The sequence below is a fragment of the Bos indicus x Bos taurus genome, chromosome 1 (assembly GCF_003369695.1).
Source record: "Bos indicus x Bos taurus breed Angus x Brahman F1 hybrid chromosome 1, Bos_hybrid_MaternalHap_v2.0, whole genome shotgun sequence".
NCBI lineage: Eukaryota > Metazoa > Chordata > Mammalia > Artiodactyla > Bovidae > Bos > Bos indicus x Bos taurus.
Window position 1 is genome coordinate 138477501 of NC_040076.1, and position 25586 is coordinate 138503086.

The 25586-nt window shown below is 41.3% G+C and overlaps 1 protein-coding gene across 1 annotated transcript; it reads left to right on the forward strand.

Moving 5' to 3' along the window:
* The first annotated feature begins 18802 nt into the window (after positions 1–18802).
* Positions 18803–20611, forward strand: LOC113895324 (ribosomal RNA processing protein 36 homolog). Its single transcript, XM_027546409.1, has one exon. It carries the CDS (start codon positions 18820–18822, stop codon positions 19558–19560), a length of 741 nt encoding a protein of 246 aa, XP_027402210.1. The 5' UTR covers positions 18803–18819; the 3' UTR covers positions 19561–20611.
* Positions 20612–25586: the final 4975 nt, after the last annotated feature.

Consider the following 25586-nt stretch of genomic DNA (forward strand, 5'->3'; position numbering starts at 1 on the left):
GTGTGGCATATGTGTGATTAGCATAGTTTATCACATACTGTGGGCTCCAAAAACCAGTATTGGGTGAATGTCAGATACTAATCCTATCTGGTTCCTATGTGTGTGCGTGCATGCTAAGATGCTTCAGTCATGTCCAACTCTTTGTGATCGCATGGACTGTAGCTTGCCAGGCTCCTCTGTCCTTGGGATTCTCCAGGCAAGAATACTGGAATGGACTGCCATGCCTACCTCCAGGGGATCTTCCCAACCCAGGGATCAAACCTACTTCTCCTATGTTTCCTGCATTGGAAGGTGGGTTCTTTTCCTCTAGTGCCACCTGGGAAGCCCAGTGTGGTTCCTAAAATGTGCTGCTATTGCTGGATGTTCCATTCGTGTAGAAGGCTTTCTTTCTCTCCTTCCATAAAAGTTCATGACCAAAAGCTTTTGTACTTAATTTATGCATATATGTAATAATAATTTAGCTCTTTTCATTTATCTAAAGGTACCTTGACATAACAAAAACTGTCTCCATTATTTACCCCATGAAACCAACAGAGACCACTGACACTGAAAGCACATTTCTATTCTTTCCCAAATGAGAGGCTTCTCTAGTTCTAGGTGGGAGCTTGTAGGACTCAGGACAGATTATAGAAAATGTCCTGGTTTGCAGGACTCACGATATTAATAGAATGAAAGTTCTTTGTGTCTACATAGAATAAAGAGCCAGGGCTGACAGAGTTCAGGGTCATGGCCACGTTTCTGATTTTTTTAAGACTTGTAAAGATGAGACCATGTTCTCAAATAGTGGAATCAAGGTCACAAAGAAAAATGAAGCTATCAGATCCAACTGATTTTTCATCACAGTGTCCACAATACTTTTCTGAAGCCATCTAACACACTTTGGTAAGATACCATATTAATTCTGCTCTTAAGCAATTTTCCTAACTCCTCACTTGAAATACCTCACTTGATTTCCTGGCCATGTTACCCCTCTCCCATGTTATTATGTTGGCCAAAAAGCTTGTTCGTAAGATGCTACAGAAAAATCCGAATGAACTTTTTGGCCAACCCAATAGCTTCAGCCTCCACCCTAAATAACACTTACATAATCCTTACCATGGGCTTCCCCAGTGGCTCAGTGGTAAAGACCCTGCCTGCAATGTAGGAGATGCAGAAGACTCAGGTTAGATCCCTGGGCCAGAAAGATCCCCTAGAGGAAGGAATGGCAAGCCACTCCAATATTCTTGCCTGGAAAATCCCATGGACAGAGGAGCCTGGCTGGCTACAGTCCATAGGGTTGTAAACAGTTGGACTAAGCAAATTCTATTATATATGAACCACTGTAGACACTCTGCATATATTAATTCAATTCTCCTAATAACCCTGAGAAGTCAATACTACTTTATTAGCCTCAGTTCACAGATAGGGAAACTGTTGGGTTTGTCTGACATCATGCAGCTAGCAAGTAGTAAGATCAGGGTTTGAGCCCAGGAAGACTAGCTCTAGGAGTCTATACTTAAATCACCATGTTCCACTGTCTCACAGCTGACCTCAGGGTTGAGACTCAAACTGGCCAGCAAATAGGAACAATTCTAAGGCCAGATCAGCAATCTGTCAAGGCTGCAGTTTTGCCTTGGAGCTCAGTTTCCATTATCAGGTCAGTACTTCAACATCACCGCTTTCTTTCCCAGGCCATGGTCTTTGCCTAATGTTTCCAATCCTTTAGAAATAATGTTCGGGATAAAATCCCCAAGACTTGACGTGGAAGCTGCCCGGCCCTAGCCTGCTGAGAACTTTTTACCTCCTTACCACTGTTAACTGCAAATTGGCACTTGCCATCCACCTCTGCAAGAATTAAATCATGTGCTCCTGCAGCTGCAGACATTCAACATCCCCTGAAAGGAATTCAGGGTGAAGAGCAGATGTGAGGGACTCTGTTCTGGAAAAACTGGCAAAATAGGTCTTCAGTTAGTTAGATATTTTCAGGAGCTGATTTTATGAGCCCAATTCTTGTATCTCCTCATATCTAGAAAAACACTAAAATCCTTCATGGTGACATCTGTTTCTCGTGACTAGCAGAAGCCTTCTGCAAAACAATATGTGCTTGATTGCGTGTACTTCCCCTTCCCCCAAATCACATATATTCTGACTTTCCTCCCTGCCTCTTGGGAGCAGTTTCTCAGAGCTATCTGAAGTGCTGTCTCCCATGTTGCAGTATTCACTTTGCCCCAGATACAACATGACTCACGCGGTGCCTTTTATAAGTTGACACCACTTTGAGACTATGCTGCTTACTTCTGCCTATGGCCCATCACCAAGCCTCTCTGTGCCTGATTTGCCCAATTTGTTAGTATCTGTCATTCTCAGGGATGGAAGACAACTCTGGGATTCTTTCAAGTTTATGCTGGGAAATTCTTGATGGCTGTCTGCCTAATTGTAAGCAGAAAGAGTAGAGAGTCTCCAGAAAAAAAGAACCACAAATGGCTTTCTTGACAATAGAGAAGCCATTTTTGACCTAAACCATTTTGGGATCTAAGCCTGACCACAGTACTTGCCCTTGAACAGGTCTCAGTAAGTAATGAACTTAGGGGACAATGGAATGTGTAAACAAGACAAAATCAGGCAAGAGAAGTAACAATAGCAAAGATAACAGATCAAGCATAAAGGCTTCAAGTTCTATTTCAAAGAAAAAGATTTGTCTGAGCTCAACCATCCAGATCCACTGAAACCTAAGGGTTGGTAATGATAACATTTTCTTAGCCTTGTGACTTCAATCAACCACAGCTTGGACTCTGTTGAAATTTGCCCTAATTCTAAACTGAATTCTGCTCTGCTCAAGCCCCCTGCTGAATAGGCATATACCACCCAAACCCTCTCCTTCATGGATCACAGTCATGTCATGGTGAAGGGATTTGCATAACTCTAAGAAGCAATGAGCCATGCTGTGCAGGGACACCCAAGATGAACAGGTCATAGTGGAGAGTTCTGACAAAACATGGTCCACTGCAGAATGAAATGGCAAAACATTCCAAGATTCTTGCCACAAGAACCCCATGAACAGTATGAAAATGCAAAAAGATATGACACTGAAAGATGAGCACCACCCAAGTCAGAAGGTATCCAATGTACTAACAGAGAAGAGCATAATAATAATAGTTCCCAGAAAGAAAGAAGAGACTGGGCCAAAGCAGAAATGACACCCAGTTGTGGATGTGACTGTTGGTAAATAAAGACTGATGCTGTAAAGAATGATATTGCATAGGAAGTTGGAAAGTCAAATGCATGAATCAAGGTAAATCGGATATGGTCAGGCAGGAGATGGCAAGAGTAAACATTGACATCTTAGGAATCAGTGAACTATAATGGACTGGAATAGGCGAACTTAATTCAGATGACCACTATGTCTATTACAGTGGGCAAGAACATTTTAGAAGAAACGGAGTAACCCTGATAGTCAACAAAAGAGTCTGAAACACAGTATTTGGGTGCAAATCTCAAAAATGTCAGAATGATCTCGGATCGTTTCCAAGGCAAAGCATTCGACATCACAGTAATCCAAGTCTATGCCCCAACCACTGATGCTGAAGAAGATGAAGTTGACCAGTTATGTGAAGACCTACAAGTCCTTCTAGACCTAACACCAAAAAAAAAGATGTTCTTTTCATTGTAGGGTACTGGAATGCAAAAGTAGGAAGTCAAAAGATATCAAGTTTGGCACTGGGGTACAAAATGAAGCAGGGCAAAGGCTAACAGGGTTTCACCAAGAGAACATACTGGTCATAGAAAACACTCTCTCCCAGTAACACAAGAGATAACTCTACACATGGATGTCACCAGATGGTCAATACATAAATCAGACTGATTATGTTCTTTGCAGCCAAAGATGGAGAAACTCTACAAAGTCAGCAATAACAAGACTGTGAGCTGACTGTGGCTCAGATCATGAACTCCTCATTGCAAAATTCAGGCTTAAATTGAAGAAAGTAGGGAAAACCACTAGGCCATTCAGGCAAGACCTAAATCAAACACTGTGATTATATAGTGGAGGTGATGAGTAGATTCAAGGGATTAAATCTGGTAGACAGAGTACCTGAAGAACTATGGATGGAGGTCTGTAACACTGTACAGGAGGTGGTGACCAAAACCACCCCAAAGAAAATGAAATGCAATAAGGCAAAGTGGTTGTCTGAAGAGCCTTTACAAAAAGCTGAGGAAGAAGAGAAGCAAAAGGTAAGGGAGAAAGGGAAAGATACATCAAACTGAATGCAGATTTCCAGAGAATAGCAAGGAGAGATAAGAAGGCCTTCTTACACGAACAGTGAAAAGACAGAGAAAAACAGTAGAATGAGAGAGAATAGAGAGCTATCAAGAAAATTAGAGATATCAAGGCAGCATTGCATACAAGATTAGGCATGATAAAGGACAGAAATGACAAGGACCTAACAGAGACAGAAGAGATTAAGAGGTGGCAAGAATGCACAGAAGAACTATAAAAAAAAGATCTTCAGTTCAGTTCAGTCTCTCAGTCATGTCCGACTCTTTGTGACCCCATGGACTGCAGTATGCCAGGTTTCCCTGCCCATCACCAACTCTCGGAGCCTACTCTAACTCATGTCCATCAAACCATCCAACCATCTCATCCTCTGTCCTCCCCTTCTCCACCCGCCTTCAATCTTTCATCAGGGTCTTTTCCAAGGAGTCAGTTCTTTGCATCAGGTGGCCAAAGTATTGGAGTTTCAGCTTAAGCATCAGTCCTTCCAATGAATATTCAGGACTGATTTCCAAGAAGTCCAAGAGACTCTCAAGAGTCTTCTCCAACACCACAGTTCAAAAGCATCAATTCTTCAATACTCAGCTTTCTTTATGGTCCAACCCTCACAACTATACATGACTACTGGAAAAACCACAGCCTTGACTAGACGAACCTTTGTCGGCAAAGTAATGTCTCTGCTTTTTAATATGCTGTCTATGTTGGTCATAGCTTTTCTTCCAAGGAGGAAGTGTCTTTTAGTTTCATAGCTGCAGTCACCATCTGCAGTGATTTTGGAGCCCAAAAACATGAAGTGTGCCATGGTTTCCATTGTTTTGTCATCTATTTGCCATGAAGTGATGGGACCAGATGCCATGATCTTCATCTTTTGAAAGATGAGTTTTAAGCCAACTTTTTCACTCTCCTCTTTCACTTTCATCAAGAGGCTCTCTAGTTCCTTTTTGCTTTCTGCTATAAGGGTGGTGTCATCTGCGTATCTGAGGTTATTCATGTTTCTTCTGGCAATCTTGATTCCAGCTCATGATTTATCCAGCCCAGCATTTCACATAATGTACTCTGAATATAATTTAAATAAGCAGGGTGACAATATGCAGCCTTGACATACTCTTTTTCCAATTTGGAACCAGTCTGTTGTTCCATATCCAGTTCTAACTGTTGCTTCCTGACCTGCATACAGATTTCTCAGGAAGCAGGTAAGGTGGTCCCATCTCTTGAAGAATTTTCCACAGCTTATTGTGATCCACACAGTCAAAGGCTTTGGCATAGTCAATAAAGCAGAAGTAGATGTTTTTCTGGAACTCTCTTGCTTTTTTGATGATCCAGCGAATGTTGACATTTTGATCTCTGGTTCCTCTGCCTTTCCTAAATCCAACTTGAACATCTTGAAGTTCACAGTTCACATACTGTTGAAACCTCACTTGGAGAATCTTGAGGATTACTTTGCTAGCATGTGAAATGAGTGCAGTTGTGCAGTAGTTTGAACATTCTTTGGCATTGCCTTTCTTTGGGATTGGAATGAAACTGACATTTTCCAGTGCTGTGGCCACTGATGAGTTTTCCAAATTTGCTGGCATATTGACTGCAGCACTTTAAGAGCATCATCTTTTAGGATTTGGAATGGCTCAACTGGAATTCCTTCACCTCCACTAGCTTTGTTCATAGTGATGCTTCCTAAGGCCCATTTGACTTTGCACTCCAGGATGTCTGGCTTTAGGTGAGTGATCACACTATCATGATTATCTGCATAATGAAGATCTTTTCTTTATGGTTCTTCTGTGTATTCTTGCCACCTCTTCTTAATATCTTCCACTTCTGTTAGGTCCATACTATTTCTGTCCTTTATTGAGCCCATCTTTGCATGAAATGTTCCCTTGCTGCTGCTGCTGCTACTGCTAAGTCGCTTCTGTCGTGTCCGACTCTGTGACCCCATAGACGGCAGCCCACAAGGCTCCCCCGTCCCTGGGATTCTCCAGGCAAGAACACTGGAGTGGGTTGCCATTGCCTTCTCCAATGCAGGAAAGTGAAAAGCGAAAGTGAAGTCGCTGAGTCTTGTCCAACTCTTCTCGACCCCATGGACTGCAGCCTACCAGGCTCCTCACATCCATGGGATTTTCCAGGCAAGAGTACTGGAGTCGGGTGCCATTGCCTTCTCCAGAAATGTTCCCTTGGTATCTCTAATTTTCTTGAAGAGATCTCTAGTCTTTCCCATTCTATTGTTTTCCTCTATTTGTTTGCTCTGATCACCTTGGAAGACTTTCTTATGTCTCCTTTCTATTCTTTGGAACTCTGCTTTCAGATGGGTATGTTTCTCCTTTTCTCCTTTGCCTTTGGCTTCTCTTCTTTTCTCAGCTTTTTGTAAGGGTTCATCAGACAACCATTTTTCCTTTTTGGGTTTCTTTCTCTTCGGAATGGTCTTGATCACTGCCTCCTATACAATGTCATGAACCTCTGTCCATAGTTCTTCAGGCACTCTGTCTATCAGATCTTATGTGCTCATCTTCTCCTGCGAGAATGCCAAAATTGCAACTTGCTGCTGAACAACCATCAACAGGAGAATGTTGGATCCCACCAAAAAAAGATACCCCATATCCAAGAGCAAAGGAGAAGCCCCAGCAAGCCGGTAGGAGGGACAAAATCATGTTTAGAATCAAACCCCATACCTGCCAGAAATGGTCGGAGGGGTCAAGCAAAACCTGGTGTGCACCAGAACCTAGACACCCCACAGAGACTGAGCCAGACCTGCCTTTGAGTGTTTGAGTATCTCCCGTGGAGGCACAGATCAGCAATGGCCTGTCTCAGGGACAGAGGCTGTTGGTGCAGCAGACCTGGGTCACACAGCGTGTGGCATAAGCCCTCTTGGAGGAGGTCGCCATTAACCCCACCATAGAGCCACTGAGCAGGTGGCCCACAAACTGCAGAACAATTATACCAAATAAATTCTGTCACTGTTAAGAAAGTTTTAGGACCCACAGCAGATTTCCCAACCTAGAGATCTGGCAAAGGGACTGAGAACCCCCAGGGGGGATTTAATTACAGAACTTACACGGGACTGGGGAAACTCTTGGGGGGCACAAACAAAACCTTGTGCACACCAGGACCCAGGGGAAAGGAGCAGTGACCCCACAAGAGCCTGACCCAGACTTGCCGAGTCTCTGGTGGAGGTGTGGGTCGACGGTGGCAGGGTCAGGGGCACTGAATACAATAGTGCAGGCAAAAGACCTTTTGAAGGAGGTCACCATTATCTTCATTACCCCCACCATAGTTTAGTCTCAGGTCAAACAACAGGGAGGGAATAGAGCCCTGCCCATCAACAAAAAACTGGATTAAAGATTTACTGAGCAAGGCCCTGCCCATCAGAACAAGACCCAGTTTCCCCCTCAGTCAGTCTCTCCCATCAGGAAGCTTCCATAAGCCTCTTATCCTTCTCCATCAGAGGGCAGACAGAAGGAAAACCACAGTCATAGAAAACTAATCAAAAAGATCACATGGATCACAGCCTTGTCTAACTCAATGAAATTATGAGCATGCCATGTAGGGCCACCCAGGGTGGATGGGTCATGGTGGACAGTTCTGACAAAACGTGGTCCACTGGAGAAGAGAATGGCAAACCACTTCATTCTTCTTGCCTTGAGAACCCCATGAACAGTATGAAAAGGCAAAAAGATAGGACACTAAAAGATGAACTCCCCAGATAAGTAGGTGCCCATTATGCTACTGGAGAACAGTGGATAAATAACTCCAGAAAGAATGAAGAGATGGAGCCAAAGCAAAAACAACACCCAGTTGTGGATGTGACTGGTGATGGAAGTAAAGTCCGATGCTGTAAAGAACAATATTGCATAGGAACCTGGAATGTTAAGTCCATGAATCAAGGTAAATTGGAAGTGGTCAAACAGGAGATGGCAAGAGTGTCAACATTTTAGGAATCAGTGAACTAAAATGGATTGGAATGGGCAAATTTAATTCACATGACCATTATATCTACTACTGTGGGCAAGAATCCCTTAGAAGAAATGGAGTAGCCCTCATAGTAAACAAAAGAGTCTGAAATGCAATACTTGGATGCAGTCTCAAAAATGACAAAATGATCGCTGTTCATTTCCAAGGCAAACCATTCAATATCACAGTAATCCAAGTCTATGCCCCAACCAGTAATGCTGAAGAAGCTGAAGTTGAACAGTTCTATGAAGACTTACAAGACTTTCTAGAGCTAACACCCAAAAAAGATGTCCATTTCACCATAGGGCACTGGAATGCAAAAGTAGGAAGTCAAGGTATACCTGTAACAGGCAAATTTGGCCTTGGAGTACAAAATGAAGCAGGGCAAAGGCTAACAGAGTTTTGCCAAGAGAACACACTGGTCATAGCAAACACCCTCTTCCAGCAACACAAGAGATGACTCTACATATGGACATTACTAGATGGCCAATACCAAAATCTGATTGATTATATTCTTTGCAGCTGAAGATGGAGAAGCTCTATACAGTCAGCAAAAACAAGACTGGGAGCTGACTATGGCTCAAATCCTGAACTCCTTATTGCCAAATTTAAGCTTAATTGAAGAAAGTAGGGAAAACGACTGGAGAAGGCAATGACACCCCACTCCAGTACTCTTGCCTGGAAAATCCCATGGACGGAGGAGCCTGGTAGGCTGCAGTCCATGGGGTCACTAGGAGTCGGACACGACTGAGCGACTTCACTTTCACTTTTCACTTTCATGCATTGGAGAAGGCAATGGCAACCCACTCCAGTGTTCTTGCCTGGAGAATCCCAGGGACAGGGGAGCCTGGTGGGCTGCCGTCTATGGGGTCGCACAGAGTCGGACACGACTGAAATGACAGCAGCAGCAGCAGCAGCAGGGAAAACAACTAGACCATTCAGGTATGACCTAAGTCAAATTCCTTAGGATTATACAATGGAAGAAAAAAGATCTTAATGACCCAGATAACCACGATGATGTGGTCACTACTCACCTAGAACCAGATATTCTGGAATGTGAAATCAAGTGGGACTTAGGGAGCATTACTATAAACATAGCTAGTGGAAGTGATGGATTTCCAGCTGAGTTATTTCAAATCTTAAAAGATGATGCTCTTAAAGTGCTGAACTCAAGATGCCAGCAAATTTGGAAAACTAATCAGTGGCTACAAGACTGGAAAAGGTCAGTTTTCATTCCAATACCAGAGAAGGGCAATGCCAGAGAATGTTCAAACTGTTGTACAATTGTGCTCATTTCACATGTTAGTAAATTTATGTTCAAAATTCTTCAAGCTAGACTTCAGCAATATGTGAACTGAGAACTTCCAGATGAGCAAGCTGAGTTTAGAAAAGGCAGAGGAACCAGAGATCAAATTGCCAACATCCATTGGATCAATACAGAAAGCAATAGATTCCAGAGGAACATCTACTTCTGTTTCACTGACTATGCTACAGCCTTGACTTTGTGGATCACAACAAACTGTGAAATATTCTTTAAGAGATGGGAATACCAGGCCACATTACCTGTCTCCTGAGAAACCTGTATGTGGGTCAAGAAACAAATTAGAACCAGACATGGAAAAATTGACTGGTTCAAAACTGGGAAAGGAGTACAACAAGGCTGTATATTGTCCCCCTGTTTATTTAACTTCTATGCAGAATATGTCATACAAAATGCCAACTAGATGAATCACAAGCTGGAATCAAGATTGTGGGGAGAAATACCAACAATCTCATATATGCAGATGATACCACTCAAATGGCAGAAAGTGAAGAGGATCTGAAGAGCTTCTTGAAAAGGTGAAAGAGGAGGGTAAAATAGCTGGCTTAAAACTTAACATTCAAAAAATTAAGATGATGGCATCCAGTCCCATCACATCATGGCAAATAGAGGGGAAAAAGTAGAAGCAGTGACAGATTTTCTTTCAGCCATGAAATTTAAAGATGCTTGCACCTTGGAAGGAAATCTTTGACAAAAGTAGAAAATGTATTAAAAAACAGAGACATCACTTTCCCAGCAAATGTCCATATAGTCAAAAATATAGGTTTTCCAGTAGTAATATAAGGATATGAGAGTTGGACTATAAAGAATACTGAGGGCTGAAGAATCGATGCTTTTCAATTGTGGTACTGGAGAAGACTCCTTAGAGTACCTCAGACTGCAAGGATTTCAAACCAATCAATCCAAAATTAAATCAACCCTGAATATTCATTGGGAGGACTGATGCTGAAGCTGAAGCTCCAATACTTTGGCCACCTGATGCAAAGAGCTGGATTATTGGAAAAGACCTTGATTCTGGGAAAGATTGAAGGCAAAAAGAGAAGGGGTGGGGCGCAAAGGATGAGATGGTTAGATAGCATCACTAACTCAATGGTCATGAATTTGAGCAAACTCTGGGGATAGTGAAGAAGAAGATGGCCTGGTGTGCTGCAGTCCATGGGGTCACAAAGAGTTGGACATAACTTAGACCAAAACAACCAGGACCCAAGCTCCTTCATGAATATGCATGTACCCTTAGCTTAAAACTTCCCCAATTTCACTGTTCACATAGACACTGCTTTGGGAAATATTTTAAGTGTAGTCTCCTTATTTGCCAAAAGTAATTAATCCTTCTTTCTTCTGTTCTTTGTCTTGGTTGTATCTTTTGGCTCAGTACCCAAAAATACGCAAACCCAGTTTTTGGGTAACATAATGAGTCTGTTTTGATTATTGCCTTTTGTCATTCTCAAAACTGACCCACCAGACATTTCCCTTGTGGTCCAGTGGCTCAGATTCTGTGCTCAACGCAGGGGGCCCAGGTTCCATCCCTGATCAGGGAACTAGATCCCACATGCTGCAACTAAGAGTTTGCCTGCCACAACTAAAGACCACACAGGCCACAGTGAAGACTGAAGATCCCAAGTGCCGCAACTCAGACCTAGCGCAGCCAAATAAATAGGTAAATAAATTTTAAAGAAAAAAAAGACCCACCAGCCTTACTTCTGACCCTTCTCCTTGTTGAGTCTTTATCTCTCTCCACCAAATTTTCCTCTCTCCACTTTTCAGTCTTTCTTTTGAACCACATCATTTTCTGTCTTCATTTTGCTTATTTTCCCAACAACTCTTCATGACTTCCACTAGTTTGGTTTCCCTTTTAAAAGTCTTATTTTCTCTTTGCATATATGCTTCTAACTTTCTCTGTTTATCTCAATTTTTACACACTTTTCTCCTGTTACTATCTCATTTGGAATCACCAGTTGTCTAAGATAAAAGATCTTTAACCAACTCTCTATATGCTAGAAAAACATCCACATTTTAGGGTTATATTTGTCTGATTTGGAACTTTGAGAACTTCAGTTTCCTCACCTGTGAAATAAGGACAGTAGGAGTCGTATAAGATCATGCATTGGTAAGCACTTTGAAGACTATGTGACACTAAACAAATGTTAGGCGTTATTAGTGCAGAGAACACCAGAGCGTCTTTAAAATACGGAAAGAATAAGTGAGTTCCACTGTGCATTATAAACCAGCCCAAGAATTAGCCACTTTGTTCCTGTTCTTTAATCTTTATAGCCAGTGTTGATATATAGAGCAGAAAGAAGCAAGTACATTAGGAAAACAGAGCATATAATAGCTGCAGGCATTGTACACATAGGTCTCTGCACTTTTTCAGCATTTTTGTCAAAATCTTTTGCAATCTCTTCAAGTCCCTGCTTTTTTCACTAGAATGGGAATAAAAGATTAAACCATAGATTGCAAACTGGTGGTTTACTGGCTAGCTCTGGTATTCTAATATATTTTGTTTGACAGAAAAATGACCTTTTTAAAAATTGCATGTGAATGCATTTAGATAATATTGTAGGCTGGATTTTTCCAGAAGCAGTATCTTAGCCAAGGATTTGGGTTGTTGTCATTGTTTAGTTGGTATCATGTCTGACTCTTTTGTGACCCCATGGAATGTAGCCCACCAGGCTCCTCTTTCCATGGGATCTCACAGGCAGGAACACTGGAGAGGGTTGCCATTTACTTTTCCAGGGGATCTTCCTGACTCAGGGATCCAACCTGCGTTTCCTACATTGGCAGGCGGATTCTTTACCACTGAGCAACCTAGGAAGTCCCAAGGATTTTGGTACAGGTGAATTATTAACATTCTTCCAACAGAAACCAATGGGGTCACGAAGCAGAAGAAGGCAATAGAAGAAGCCAAGTTAGGTGTGATTTCAGGTGGCACCCCATGTTCAGCCTGACCCCACAGGGCACAGTAGAGCAGAACTGATGTTTTTCTCATCTAGGGTTTACACCTCCTAGAGGTAAAAGAGGTGGGCTTTTATACACTCACCCCATTGGCTATGGATGACCAGAAAGAGGGGAGGCCATCACTTCTAGGCACTTCTATCCTTATCAGGGATTAACCCTAAGGCCCAAGAATAAATCTCTCAAGGTCACAGAGGTGAATCTCTAGTAGCAAATCATGTAAGGAGCTGGGAGATGGGCACACAGAGCTCGTGAAAGTGATCTGGGGGTTCCTGTTACAGCGTCAGCAAGAGTCCATTACAAATAGGATACATGCTGTCCAGTTTGCCAAAGTCCAATACTTGTCCTTGGCTAGCTGCAGTACCAAGGTTTCTATAATAGAGAGCTTGGGTATGAGACTGTGTTTGGAAGTGGAGTGCTTGAGTCAGGACCCCCAACTTGAGGCTCTGCTTGCTTAGCATGACAATACAAGTTATACAACATTACATTCAGTTCAGTTCAGTTCAGTTCAGTCGCTCAGTCGTGTCCGACTCTTTGCGACCCCATGAATCGCAGCACACCAGGCCTCCCTGTCCATCACCAACTCCTGGAGTTCACTCAGACTCACGTCCATCAAGTCAGTGATGCCATCCAGCCATCTCATCCTCTGTCGTCCCCTTCTCCTCCTGCCCACAATCCCTCCCAGCATCAGAGTCTTTTCCAATGAGTCAACTCTTCGAATCAGGTGGCCAAAGTACTAGAGTTTCAGCTTTAGCATCATTCCTTCCAAAGAAATCCCAGGGCTGATCTCCTTCAGAATGGACTGGTTGGATCTCCTTGCAGTCCAAGGGACTCTCAAGAGTCTTCTCCAACACCACAGTTCAAAAGCATCAATTCATTACAAGATGAAAAAAACATCAGCTGTTCATGCAATGGAGATCATGGGAGTTGGGATTAAAGTACTCTCTTCCCAAGACTCACCCTTCTTTTTACCATTTTATTTGGCAATTCATTTATTTGGCCTGATCCCTACAGCCATTTCAGTTTGGCAATTTCATAATTGTATGATGGAAGATTAATGGCACCATGAAATGTCTGATCTAAAAAGACTTAGAGTTTTGGCCCCCTCACTTAACTTCACAGATTTTGAAAGGATGTTCCAAGCATTTATGACTTTCTTAAGATCTCAGAGCTAGTCATGAGCGAGAGCAGGTAGCACCTAAGTCTCTTGTCTCTATGGGTTGCTTAGTCTGGGAAGCTGCTTCATCCAGCACCTTAACTTGTGGGTCAGTAGGCTGACTCCACAGGGAGACGAGGGGAATGAACTTATCAAATTGCCGAGCACAATGTAAATGTTTAAGTGTGATTTTGATCTCGAGAATTATTTGGTTCTGCTGAAACTGATGAGTTTTGAGGGGCCGAAGCTACAGATTATTACACAGAAAATGAAAGACATTAAACCTAATTCTCTTTATGATGCCTTCTAATCTCTCCTAAATGTGTTTTGTATCCTTCACATTTCCCACAAACTCATCTATAAAGGCTTTGCTTGATTTTAGTCCATTGAAGATGATGACTGAGGTAGCTTAGAAAATTGGCTTATTCTTCACATTTAAAAAATGTAAGTGATTCCATCATTGTAAACGTCTCAACTGATTTCAAGCATTAGTTTGTGGAGAATTCATGCTATGCCTGTGTACTAAGTAGCTTCAGTCGTGTCCGATTCTTTGTGACCCTATGGACTGTAGCTTGCCAGGTTCCTCTGTCCATGGGATTTCCCAGGGAAGAACCCTGGAGTGGGTTGCTGTGCCCTCTTCCCAACTCAGAGATCAAACCCTTATCTCTTATGTCTCCTGCATTGACAGGCACCACTAGCACCACCTAGGAAACCCTCTATGATATCTACATTAGTAACATTTACCATATAATATAACCTAAACTAAGAAGATTTAGTACTCATTTGACACTACTTCCCATGTAATTCAACATACCAAATGAAACTAATCTCAAAGTTAGCTAGAGATCAAAGGACTTTATTAAATTTTGATATAGAAAGTTTTGTCAATAAATTTCAAAAGGGTTTGGAACACTCAGTCAAATAGGATCATGTTGTTCAGTTGCTCAGTCATGTCCAACTCTTTTGAGGCCCTGTGGATTGCAGCACTCCAGTATCCTCTTTCCTTGGATTTCCAAGGAAATCTTGCCTGATTTCCCAGGCAAGAGTACTGGAGTGGGTTGAGAATACATCCCTAGAAACATGGAAATGCCAATTCAATGAGATAATGCCCAAATGAACATTTAGTCCTGCGCTTGGTGTAAAAACAAAAGCAGCTAATAAAGTTTTTAAGCATTAGCAAAAACCATATAAAGGATCATAGACTTCTGATTTAGGTTGGAGGTGCTGTTCATTTAAAATTTGTTCCTGCTACATGGGAAGCAGGAAACTTGATTTGGCTGCTGATTGAGATAATTTTCAAGAGGAGATCCAAGGAGGTCAAGCTGACTGGTAGACATCTTGGAACGTGAACCTGTGATAAAGGAGATGGTGATGCTATAGAAGACATCTGTGCGCTGAAACATGAGGGTCCAGTTTGACTGAAGAGCTGAAGTTGGAGACTGGATTGGCACAGCATAAACCTGGGAAGACACTGCTGGGACTAGAAAAAGAAGCAGATTCTTTACCATCTGAGACACCAACATGAATACTATTCAGCAATAAAAAGTGAATAAATGACTTCTACATACAATAACATGGGAAAGAGAGCAGATGCAGAAGAGAATATATTGTATGATATGTTTAAGAACATATTAGAAGTTCAAGAACAGGCACAACTAAACTATAGAGAAAACTAGCCCCTGTGGGAGAGGAGCAGCTGATAGTCATAGTCTCATCTTGGAATGTTTCTTATAGGGTGTTGGAAACTTTCTATGTCTGGATGGTGATTAGATGGAGATCCATTGAGCTTAGTATTCAGTTCAGTTCAGTATACTTTTTCATTTAATTTATATGTTTTAACTTCAATTTTAAAACATATGAACATATTCAAAGATAAAATACGCAGTATATACATGAAAACAGTTGTCCATGGTGCAGGTAAGAAAGGAATAGGAGTGAAATATGTGGATAGAAGGAAATCATGGAAACAAAAAAGAGAACTGTAAGAATCAAAGATGACAATGCATCCGGAACTACAACAGCATAATGATCAACTCAACTGTATTCTCTTGAGATCCAAAATTATATACTTTCAAAACATAAATTTTAAGAAAAAGTAAAATTGTGAGAAAGAGGAGCAGAAAAGAAAGAGGCTGATATGCAGCAGAATAAAGAACCAGTTCAGGATGACTCTGACCTGGATTGTAAATGCCAAGAATCAAGGCCCTGCTGCAAAGAAGTGAGGTCTGACTGGAGCCCTCTCTAGTCCAAATCACTGTGTCTGTTTCCTTGAAATCACTGAACACTCCTAGTGAAGCTGGAAGCCAAGACTTAGGAGAACTGGGACTATTAACAAGAAGCTATTTTAAAATATACGTGTGTGGACTCCGGTTCAAGATGGTGGAGATAGAAAGATGTGTGCTCATCTCCTGCTGTGAAAGCATCAAAATTACAACCAGCTGTGGAACAACCATTGACAAGAGGACGCTGGAACCCACCAAAAAAAGATACCCCAAGTCCAAAGACAAAAAAAGAAACTGCAGCAGAACAGTAGGAGAGGAGCAAACACGATAAAATCAAATTCCATACCTGCTAGGTGAGTGACCCACAAACTGGAGAACAATAATACCACAGATATTCTACCATTGTTGTGAAGGTTCTGAACACCATGTCAGGCTTCCCAGCCTGGCAATCTGACAAACGGACTGGAAATCCCCAGGGAATCTGACCTTGAAGGCCAGAAGGATTTGATATAGGACTTCTACAGGACTGGGGAAAAGAGAGACTTCAGTCTTGGAGGGCACAAACAAAATCTTGTCTGCACCAAGACCCAGAGGAAAGGAGCAGTGACCCCACAGGAGACTGAACCAAAAATACCTGCTAGTGTTGAAGGGTCTTCTGTGGAGGTGTGGGTGGGGGCTCACCACAGGGATGGGGGCACTGGTAGTAGCAGTCCAGGAAGGTTCCCCCTTGTGCTAATCCCTCTTGGAGGTCACTATTAACCCTACCATAGAGTCCTTAGACCCTAGGACTGGGTCACTTCAAGCCAAACAACTATCAGGAAGGGAGATAATCCCATCCATTAGCAGATAATTGGATTAATGCTTTACTGAGCAAGGCCCTGCCTACCAGAGCAAGACCCAGTTTTCCCACTGCCAGTCCCTCCCATCAGGAAGCTTACACAAGCCTCTTAGCCTCTTCCATCAGTAGGCAAACAGAAGAAGCAAGAATAACCACAGTCCCACAGTGGCTAAAACAAAAACCATTTTAGAGAAAGTTAGGATGAAAAAGTAGAAATTTATGTCCCAGATGAAGGGACAAGATAAAATCCCAGAAAAACAACTAAATGAAGTGGAGATAGGCAGTCTTCCAGAAAAAGAATTCAGAACAATGATAGTGAAGATGATCCAGGATCTCAGGAAAACAATGGAGAAGATGCAAGAAATGTTTACCAAAGACCTGAAAGAACTAGAGAACAAGCAAACCGAGATGAATAATACACTAGAAGGAATCAATAGCAGAATAACTGAGGCAGAAGAATGGATAAATGGCCTTGAGGACAGAATGGTGGAAATCACTGCCACAGAACAGAACATAGAAAAAAGAATGAAAAGAAATTAAGACAGCCTAAGAGATCTCTGGGACAACTTAAATGCACCAACATTCTCATTACAGGGGTCCCAAAAGGAGAAGGAAGAGAGACAGGACCTGAGAAAATATTTGAAGATATAATAGCTGAAAACTTCCCTAACATGGGAAAGGAGATATTCAACTAAGTCCAGGAAGCACAGACAGCCCCGGGCAGGATAAACCCAAGGAGGAACACCCAGAGACACACAGTAATCAAACTGACAAAAATTAAAGGCAGATATAAAATATTAAAAGCAACATAGGGAAAATGACAAATAACATAAATGAGAACTCCCATCAAGCTATCAGCTGATTTCTCAACAGAAACTCTACAAGCCAGAAGGGAATGACACCATATTTAAAATGATGAAAGGGAAGAACCTACAACCAAGAATACTCTACCTAGCAAGATTCTCCTTCAGTTTTGATGGAGAAATCAAAAGTTTTCAGACAAGCAAAATTTAAGAGAATTCAGCACCATCCACCCAGCTTTACAACAAATGCTAAAGGAATTTCCTAGGCAGGAAATACAAGAGAAGGACAAGACTTACAGAAAAGAAACCCAAAACAATTAAGAAAACGGTAATAGGATCATACATAGCAATAATCACCTTATAAATGGATTAAATGCACCAACCAAAAGACATAGACTAGCTGGGTGGATGAAAACATGTGCATGTATGCTCTTCCACTTACCACATCACTCTGTTTGACCAGCCCCCAAAATTGTATGTAATTATTTTATATTGTTAAGTTACTCATGTTCCCATAATGGCTTGCAATTGTAATGACCTTTTATTTTTTGTCTGGCTATTGATTGTGAAAACTATTCTTTTTTTATTTTGATTGTGAAAACTGATAAACATATTTTACTATTGTGATTACGTAACTACTCACTTAATATCATTGTATCATGATTGGTCATCAGAAAAGTAATAGAACTCTATATCACCAAAACTATGATTTAACAGAAAAACCTGCAATCATTTTCTAAAATTCAGAGGCATATCAGAATTATCTTGAAATTTTTTTGAAAAATACAAATGTCCAGATATTTCTTTTTTTTACCTCCAGAGCTCCAGATACATTTCTAATGAGCAGCCATGTTTAAAAACAACTGGACTATATCATGATCTTTTATCTAGTTTGTTTCACTTTTTCTATTTCATATTCAGTGCTCCCATTTCATTTAGTTTGTTTTCTAACTTCTCCATCTCTTCTTTACTTTTCTGATGTTCTTTCTCTTTATCCAGTGTAGTAGAAAAGCTTTTGTATACATGTATATAAATAATGTGTATTATATAAATATTTTAGAAAACTTACAGATTTTTTCCTAACTATGACATTTTGATTTCACTTGTTTGACTTAGTATGAGTAGAATGCTAGATTGCTAATTTTAAAAGTAGATAAGCAACAAAGGTTTACTGTAGAGCACAGGGAACTATAATCAATATCTTGTGGTGGTGGTGGTTTAGTCGCTAAGTCATATCCAACTCTTGCAACCCCATGGACTGTAGCCCGCCAGGCTCCTCTGTCCATGGGATTCTCCAGGCAAGAATCCTGGAGTGGGTTTTCTATACACCGCTGAAGCCATGCCGAGAGCAAGCTCCCGTGGCGGGGCGGTTGCAGGGTCTCCCAGCGAGGCTCAGGATGGCGGAGAGGATGATGGGAGTCTGCGCAATGACACGTCTCACATGTCATTTGAGGAGCTGTTGGAATTGCAAAGCCAAGTGGGGACTAAAGCCTACAAACAACTGGTAACAGGAAGCAGCACTAAGAAGCAGAGTTCTAGACCACCTGTCCAAAAAGGATGTGTCGCAGATAAGCACAGGCCTCTGGAAATGTCAGCCAAGGTCCGGGTGCCATTTTTGCGTCAGGTTGTCCCCATCAGTAAGAAGGTAGCCCGGGACCCCCGCTTTGATGATCTGTCAGGGGAGTATAATCCTGAGGTGTTCGATAAAACGTATCAATTCCTAGATGACAACCGAGCCAGAGAGAAAGAGCTGGTGAAAAAGCAGCTGAAGAAGCACCGTTCAGGGGAGGAGCATGAGAAACTACAGCACCTGCTTCAGCGAATGGAGCAGCAAGAAATGGCCCAGAAGGAACGAAAGTGGCAGCAGGAGCTGCGCCTGGCCCTGAAGCAGGAGCGGCGGGCTCAGGCCCAGGAGGGCCATCGGCCATACTTCCTGAAGAAATCTGAGCAGCGCCAGTTGGTCCTGGCTGAGAAGTTTAAGGAGCTGAAACGAAGCAAGAAGCTAGAGAGCTTCTTGAGTCGAAAGAAGCGCCGAAATGCAGGCAAGGACAGACGACATCTCCCTCTGAGCAAAGAGTAGTAAGGAACCGTGCTCAGCTCTGCTGCTGCCCCAGTGAGAAGTGCGTCTGTGGGGACACTTTTGGGCTTGGCCTGTTCTGGTTCTTTCCCATTCAACGGTGAGGGTCACAGCTGCCTTGGAACTCGACTGGCTCAGAGATGACTCGAAGCCTTTTGGACGGCCTGAGGGCTGAAAAGGAAGAGCAGCTGAGCCTTCTGCCATGCCACACTTCGTCTGCTTGGATCTGGGTCATTGTCCTCGTGTCCTCCCATCCTTGCCTTAGTGATTCTGATACAGAAGGAAAAGGACCTTGAGGCTGGTTGAAGGCCAGAGTCTGAGTGGCTCCCAGGACTGCGACTTTATGCAGGAGCAGTTCATAAACACTCCTGTCTGTCATCTTTTTATCCTGCTGCTTTTGTAGGTGGCCTAGAACTACTGTTTCAGGGGCCACATGTGGGTAGGCAGTAAACCTAAGCCTCCTACAAAGTGGGAACTCAGATCAGAGCCCCTTCCTCCTTCAGCCCAACAGATGACACCCTCATTCAAAGCAGGACCCAATCCCACAACTCATCTTCTTAGCTTTGGTTTTGGATACAAGGGGAGGTAGGAGGCGGAGACAGAAAGTGTCCCTGGTGATAGGTAAGCGCAGCTGGCTCTCAGTACTGTTTGGGTGGAGAATTCATACTGCCTGTGGACTGGAATATCTTCACGCTACAATTCAGTTTAAAGTGGTTTCTGGTTGGGAGTGCTTCCAGGTATACCTGGCAGAAGCAAATGCATTCCTCTCTTAAAAAAATATTCACTTATTTTGGTTGTGCTGGGTCTTGGTTGTGGTTCACAGGATCTTTGTTTCAGCGTGCGGATTCTTAGTTGCAATATGCAGAATCTAGTTTCCTGGGCAGCTTGAACTAGGGAGAGTGGAGTCTTAGCCCCTGGATCACCAGGGAATTCCCAAAATGCATTTCTTTCTTGAGGATTGTACTTTAAACCCAGACTTCAAGGAATTCCTTCAGATAAAATTTCAAGGAATATGAGCTTACACTGAAAACAAGGCACAAAAGGAAAAAAAAAACGCATAAACAAGTCATTAGGAACAACAGGCAACAGAATCAGACCAGCAAAGTCTGAGATGTTGGAAATGTAAAATACAAAAATATAAAATGTCTTATTTATGTTTAAAAAAAAAAAAAGAATCCTGGAGTGGGTTGCCATTTCTTTCTCCAGGGTATCTTCCCAACCCAGGAATCAAACCTGGGTCTCCTGTATTGCAGCCAGATTCTTTACCAACTGAGCTATGAGGAAGCCCATAATGGAAAATAATTTCAAAATAATATATGTATATATATGTAACTGAATCACTTTGCTGTACACCTGAAACATTGTAAGTCAACTATATGTCAACAAAATATATATATTAAGAAGAAATTAAAAGATAATGTAAAAAAAAGCCATCAAATACTACTTCATTGAACTCATTAATGAGGTACCCAATAAGAATTACAAGCAGTTTGAAGGTCAATTTAAAGAGTAGAGACCTATAGGGAATAAAGAACTCTGCAATGAATTTCCAAGTTAATACAAAATAATTCTATCCACAGAATGGGTCTGTCTATTCATCTGTGTAGTAATCAGTGCATTTCACTGGATACAATTATTTTGCCTTTCTCTAGACAAGAATCATTTATATTATCAGTTTTCTACTAACAGAATTATTTTTAAAACTAAACAAATATAGTGAAAGGATGAGTTAACCTGGATGGGTGAGCTACAGAAGATACCACTGTTTAATCTTTTAAAGTTGTTCTGAGTATATATATACATATATATGTATATATATACACACACACATATATATCTATAAAAAGTACATACATACACACACATAAATTTAACACTAGGAAGCCTGATAAAACATAGATATAAGCCTGTTTTAGTCCATGAACCTTTAGTTTTCAAGTGCTGATTTAGAATAATGAAGGGACCTCAAGGATCATCTAGTTAAAAAATCTCTCAAGCTACAGGAATAGCACTTTCTTGTAGATTCTTGGCCACTTCTCAGCAGGAATACATTTTAAGAGACAGTCTGTTCTTCCAAATGTCCAGAAATCACCCCATTTCAGCCACCTGTCTTCCTACTGGTGTGGTTGGCCCTGATTCTGGAATCTGGTTTCATTGCATAATTTTAAAAAATCTCGAATGAGAGGTGCTAGTGTAACTTTCTGATAGAAGATTATCAGATGCTGTTTTCATGGTCATTTGTTTTGCTAGGTTTCTGTCTCAGGTGGCGAGAGAAGATGCAGCTCAATTCTTGATCGCAGGCCAGAAGAAAATGCAGAGTGCACTCAATTTCACAAAAGGAACAAAGCTCATTTACAGCACAGCCCTGCGCATAATAGAATTTCATGAGTCAGTCAATAAGGATAATTAAACAGTGTAGGTCAAGGACTAGACACAACCATTCAACTTCCTGCAAATCCATTAGGCAAAATCTTGAGAAACATTATTTAAAAGCGGGAATATTTAATCATTGGTGCATTTTAAAATGTGTTTTTTTGCTGCTAAATAATGTTGAAAAAATAATAAAAGTCAAATCCTTAGCAACATTACTTTGTCAAAAAAAATAGCTTCAAAATATAGTGATGAGCTTTCTTTTTTCTCAATATGTGAATTCCCCACTCTTCTGCTTTGCTCTTGTGGTTTCTTCTCCCTGGTCTGCCTTTTCTCCTCTCAGGAGAAATATTTGTTTCAGGAAGCCCTCTCTGGAGATTGGAGCATGCCAACTCCTTGCCCGCCACCCACTCCCACCCTCCTGCCTCCCCCTGCACCCACCGGCCTCATAAATCCTAAATCCTTTTAGCATTTTTAACACATAGTTTCTGCTGGCACATTTAAAAAATATTGACTTCCTTGAACTATAATTCATGTATAATAAAAATGCACCCATACTGAATGTAAGTTTGGCATGTTTGACAAATGTATCCATCACTACAACCACCATAGAAATTAAAGTAGAGAATATTTCCATCACCTCAGAAAGTCCCCTCATGATCTGTTTTCTGTCACTATAAATGAGTTTTCCCTGTTTCTGAGTTTCACATAAATGGAAGCATGTAGTATATACTTCTGTATCCAGTTCATGTGGCTCAGCATAATATTCCTGAGATTTATCTATGTCTTTGTGCGTGTCGGTATTTTGTTCCTGTTGATGGCTAAGTTGTATTCCATTGTACAAATATATACAATTAGTTGGTCCATTCACCTGTTGTTGGAGATGTGAGCTGGTACCATTTTTCTGCTATTGTAAATAAAGCTCACATGAACATTTGTGTGGATATATATTTTTATTTCTCTTTGGTATATACACATGTACACAGACACAAAAATATGATTGTATGGTAACCATATGTTTAATCTTATAAGAAAACTGCTAAAAGAAGTGATTGTACCATTTTCAATTCCACCAGCCGTGGACAAGATATTCCTTTCACATCCTCAACACTTGGTTTTATCAGCTATTTAAATTTTTGTTATCCTGTGCTGCGTTGCGCTTAGTCGCTCAGTCCTGTCTGACTCTGTGCAACCTTATGGACTAGGGATATCTTATTGTGGTCTTAATTTGATTTGCCTGAAGCTGAGGTGGGCATGTTTTCATATGCACATATCTTCTTTGTGAAGCTCTAGCATTGCTTTGTTTTGTAGCTCAGGGCCTTTTGTCTATTTTTTAGACACTCCTGATTGGTTCCTCCTCACTCTCATTACCTTGCAATGCATTAGCTTTGAAGTTCTTTCCCCAGATTGTCACAGACTGGCTCCTTCTCATCAGTGAGACCATGAATGTCACCCCCTCTGAGAAGCCTTCAACTACTCTTCAGCATCTTACCCTGTCTGGTTGCCTTCATAACACTTATATAACTTCTGTCTGAAATTATTTTATTTATGCATTTGCTTATCATCTTCAAAAATATTTTATTATTCGTATTGCTATTTTATTTATTTTTATTTTCTGGCCATATCATGCACCTTCTGGGATATTAGGCTCTTGACCAGGGATTGAGCCCAGCCTCCCCTGCACTGGAATCATGGAGTCTTAACCGCTGGACCACCAGAGAAGTCCCTGCTTATCTTCTTATCATCTATTCATCTCTATTGGAATATAGACTGCGAAGAGTGGGTCTTTTGTTTGTTTGGTTCACAGTCAATACAGACAATTTAGCAGTATAGATCAAGGGCTAGACACAATCATTTGACCTCCTGAAAACCCATTAGTCAAAAGCCTAGGAAATAATATTTAAAAGCTGCAAATTAGATTATTGATACATATGTAAAAGAGCTTTGCTGCTACTACTAGTAAAGTGCATGGAACACTGTAGGTTCCCAGTGGGTATTTGCTGAGCAAACAGCAGTATAGATTTTACAAAGTGCTCTCAAGGAGTTTCACTTCCGTCATTCACTTATTCCATGCACATTTACTAAGAACTATGAAAATATTCCAAGCCTTTTGAGGATATTAAGAAGAATAATTATTCCTACACTCAAGTTGCTTATGATCATTTTGAAATACGGACTTTTATCTCAAAATTAATACATGTTAATGATAGAAAGTTAAGCAGTACAGAAGAGAAAGTCACTGCTTCTCCAAGACCAAAACTTCTTAGGAATAACTATTATTAGTAGCTTTTTTGTATCCTTCCAGAATTTAGACAGTCATACACACATAAAAACACACACACACACACACACAAATGGCATCGTAGAAAACATACACTTTTAAGTTGCTTATGATCTCATGGAAGAGAGTAAGATTGCCAGATTTAGTAAATAAAAATGCAGAGTCCAGTTAAATATGGATTTCAAATAAGCAAGTAAAAAATTTTGGTGTAAGTGTGCCCAAATATTGCATGAATATACTTCTAAATGTTTATTTGCTTCTCTAGACGTCATATTTCACTGGGTACCCTGTGCGTTTTCTGCCAGCCCGGGGTGAAGGCAGACATTCAGAATGATGTGCTACAGTCTTGCGCTGTGTCTGCAGTCATGGAAGCCAGGGCACAGGTCAAGGGACTACAGAGCAGAAACTAAGTTTACCCGGCAGAATCAGGAAAAGCTTACAAAGCAGACATCTGCACAGGGACTCAGTGTATGAACAGGAGTTTGACAGTTGGAATTAGAGAAAATAGCAGGAAAGGGGAAGAACTGTGGAAAGATTTGGGTGGGTTTGGAAAATAGGATGACCTTTAGTGTCATGGAGGCTTTAGTGCCCGAGAACTCTGTGGGGACACAATATCTGGAGCAGGAAGAGCTGAGACCACAGGCAGCGTCAGACAAAGAAAGATCCTGCACACAGGCTGCCAAGAGGCATTTTTACCCAGGAGACCAGTATTTGCCAGCCTCTTGCTACCTCGACCTTTTAAAAAGAAACTCTGGAATCCCTTTCACGGAAGTGTATAAACTTGCTAGTCTTTTTTGTATTCATTTTTAAAATCGTTTTTATGGTATAATGTAATTGAATGAGCAAAAACAAAAACATAACTGTTGTGTTATAAAGTTTATTTTAAATACACTCCTTAATAACAGTAATATACAAAGATGAATCTTGACTGTCTCCCATGATGTTTAATTTACTTTTAATTCTATAATAAGTGTGATTTATCACCTAATAAATCAGGATTTTGAGACAGGCTGGGATCTAAGACCTTTTGCTGCGGTGCTGCAATGCTTGTGTCATGACAAACATCTCCTTGAGCAGTAAAATTCTAAAAAACTACAAAGGACTAAAAGCAACTGTGTACACTCGCAGTTGGGGCAAGTTCCGGACAAAAGATGCAAAAGACCAAAAAGCCTAACTGCCATTTCTGAAGAGCCTGGAGCAACAACAGAGTGTCTGGAGCAAAAGGGTACAAAGTGCACAGACTTTATACTCAATTCCACCAAATGGGTGGGCAAAACATCTAATTCGCCCCTCAGGCCAACCCCTGGACACACCCCTGCCCTAATACCATATACGGACACAGCTCACACCCCCCTTAAGAAGTGAGCCAGCAAAGGAA

Bases quoted from the DNA above. Each gene is read 5' to 3' on its own strand.
- LOC113895324 (XM_027546409.1), top strand. From the start codon at position 18,820: ATGCCGAGAGCAAGCTCCCGTGGCGGGGCGGTTGCAGGGTCTCCCAGC.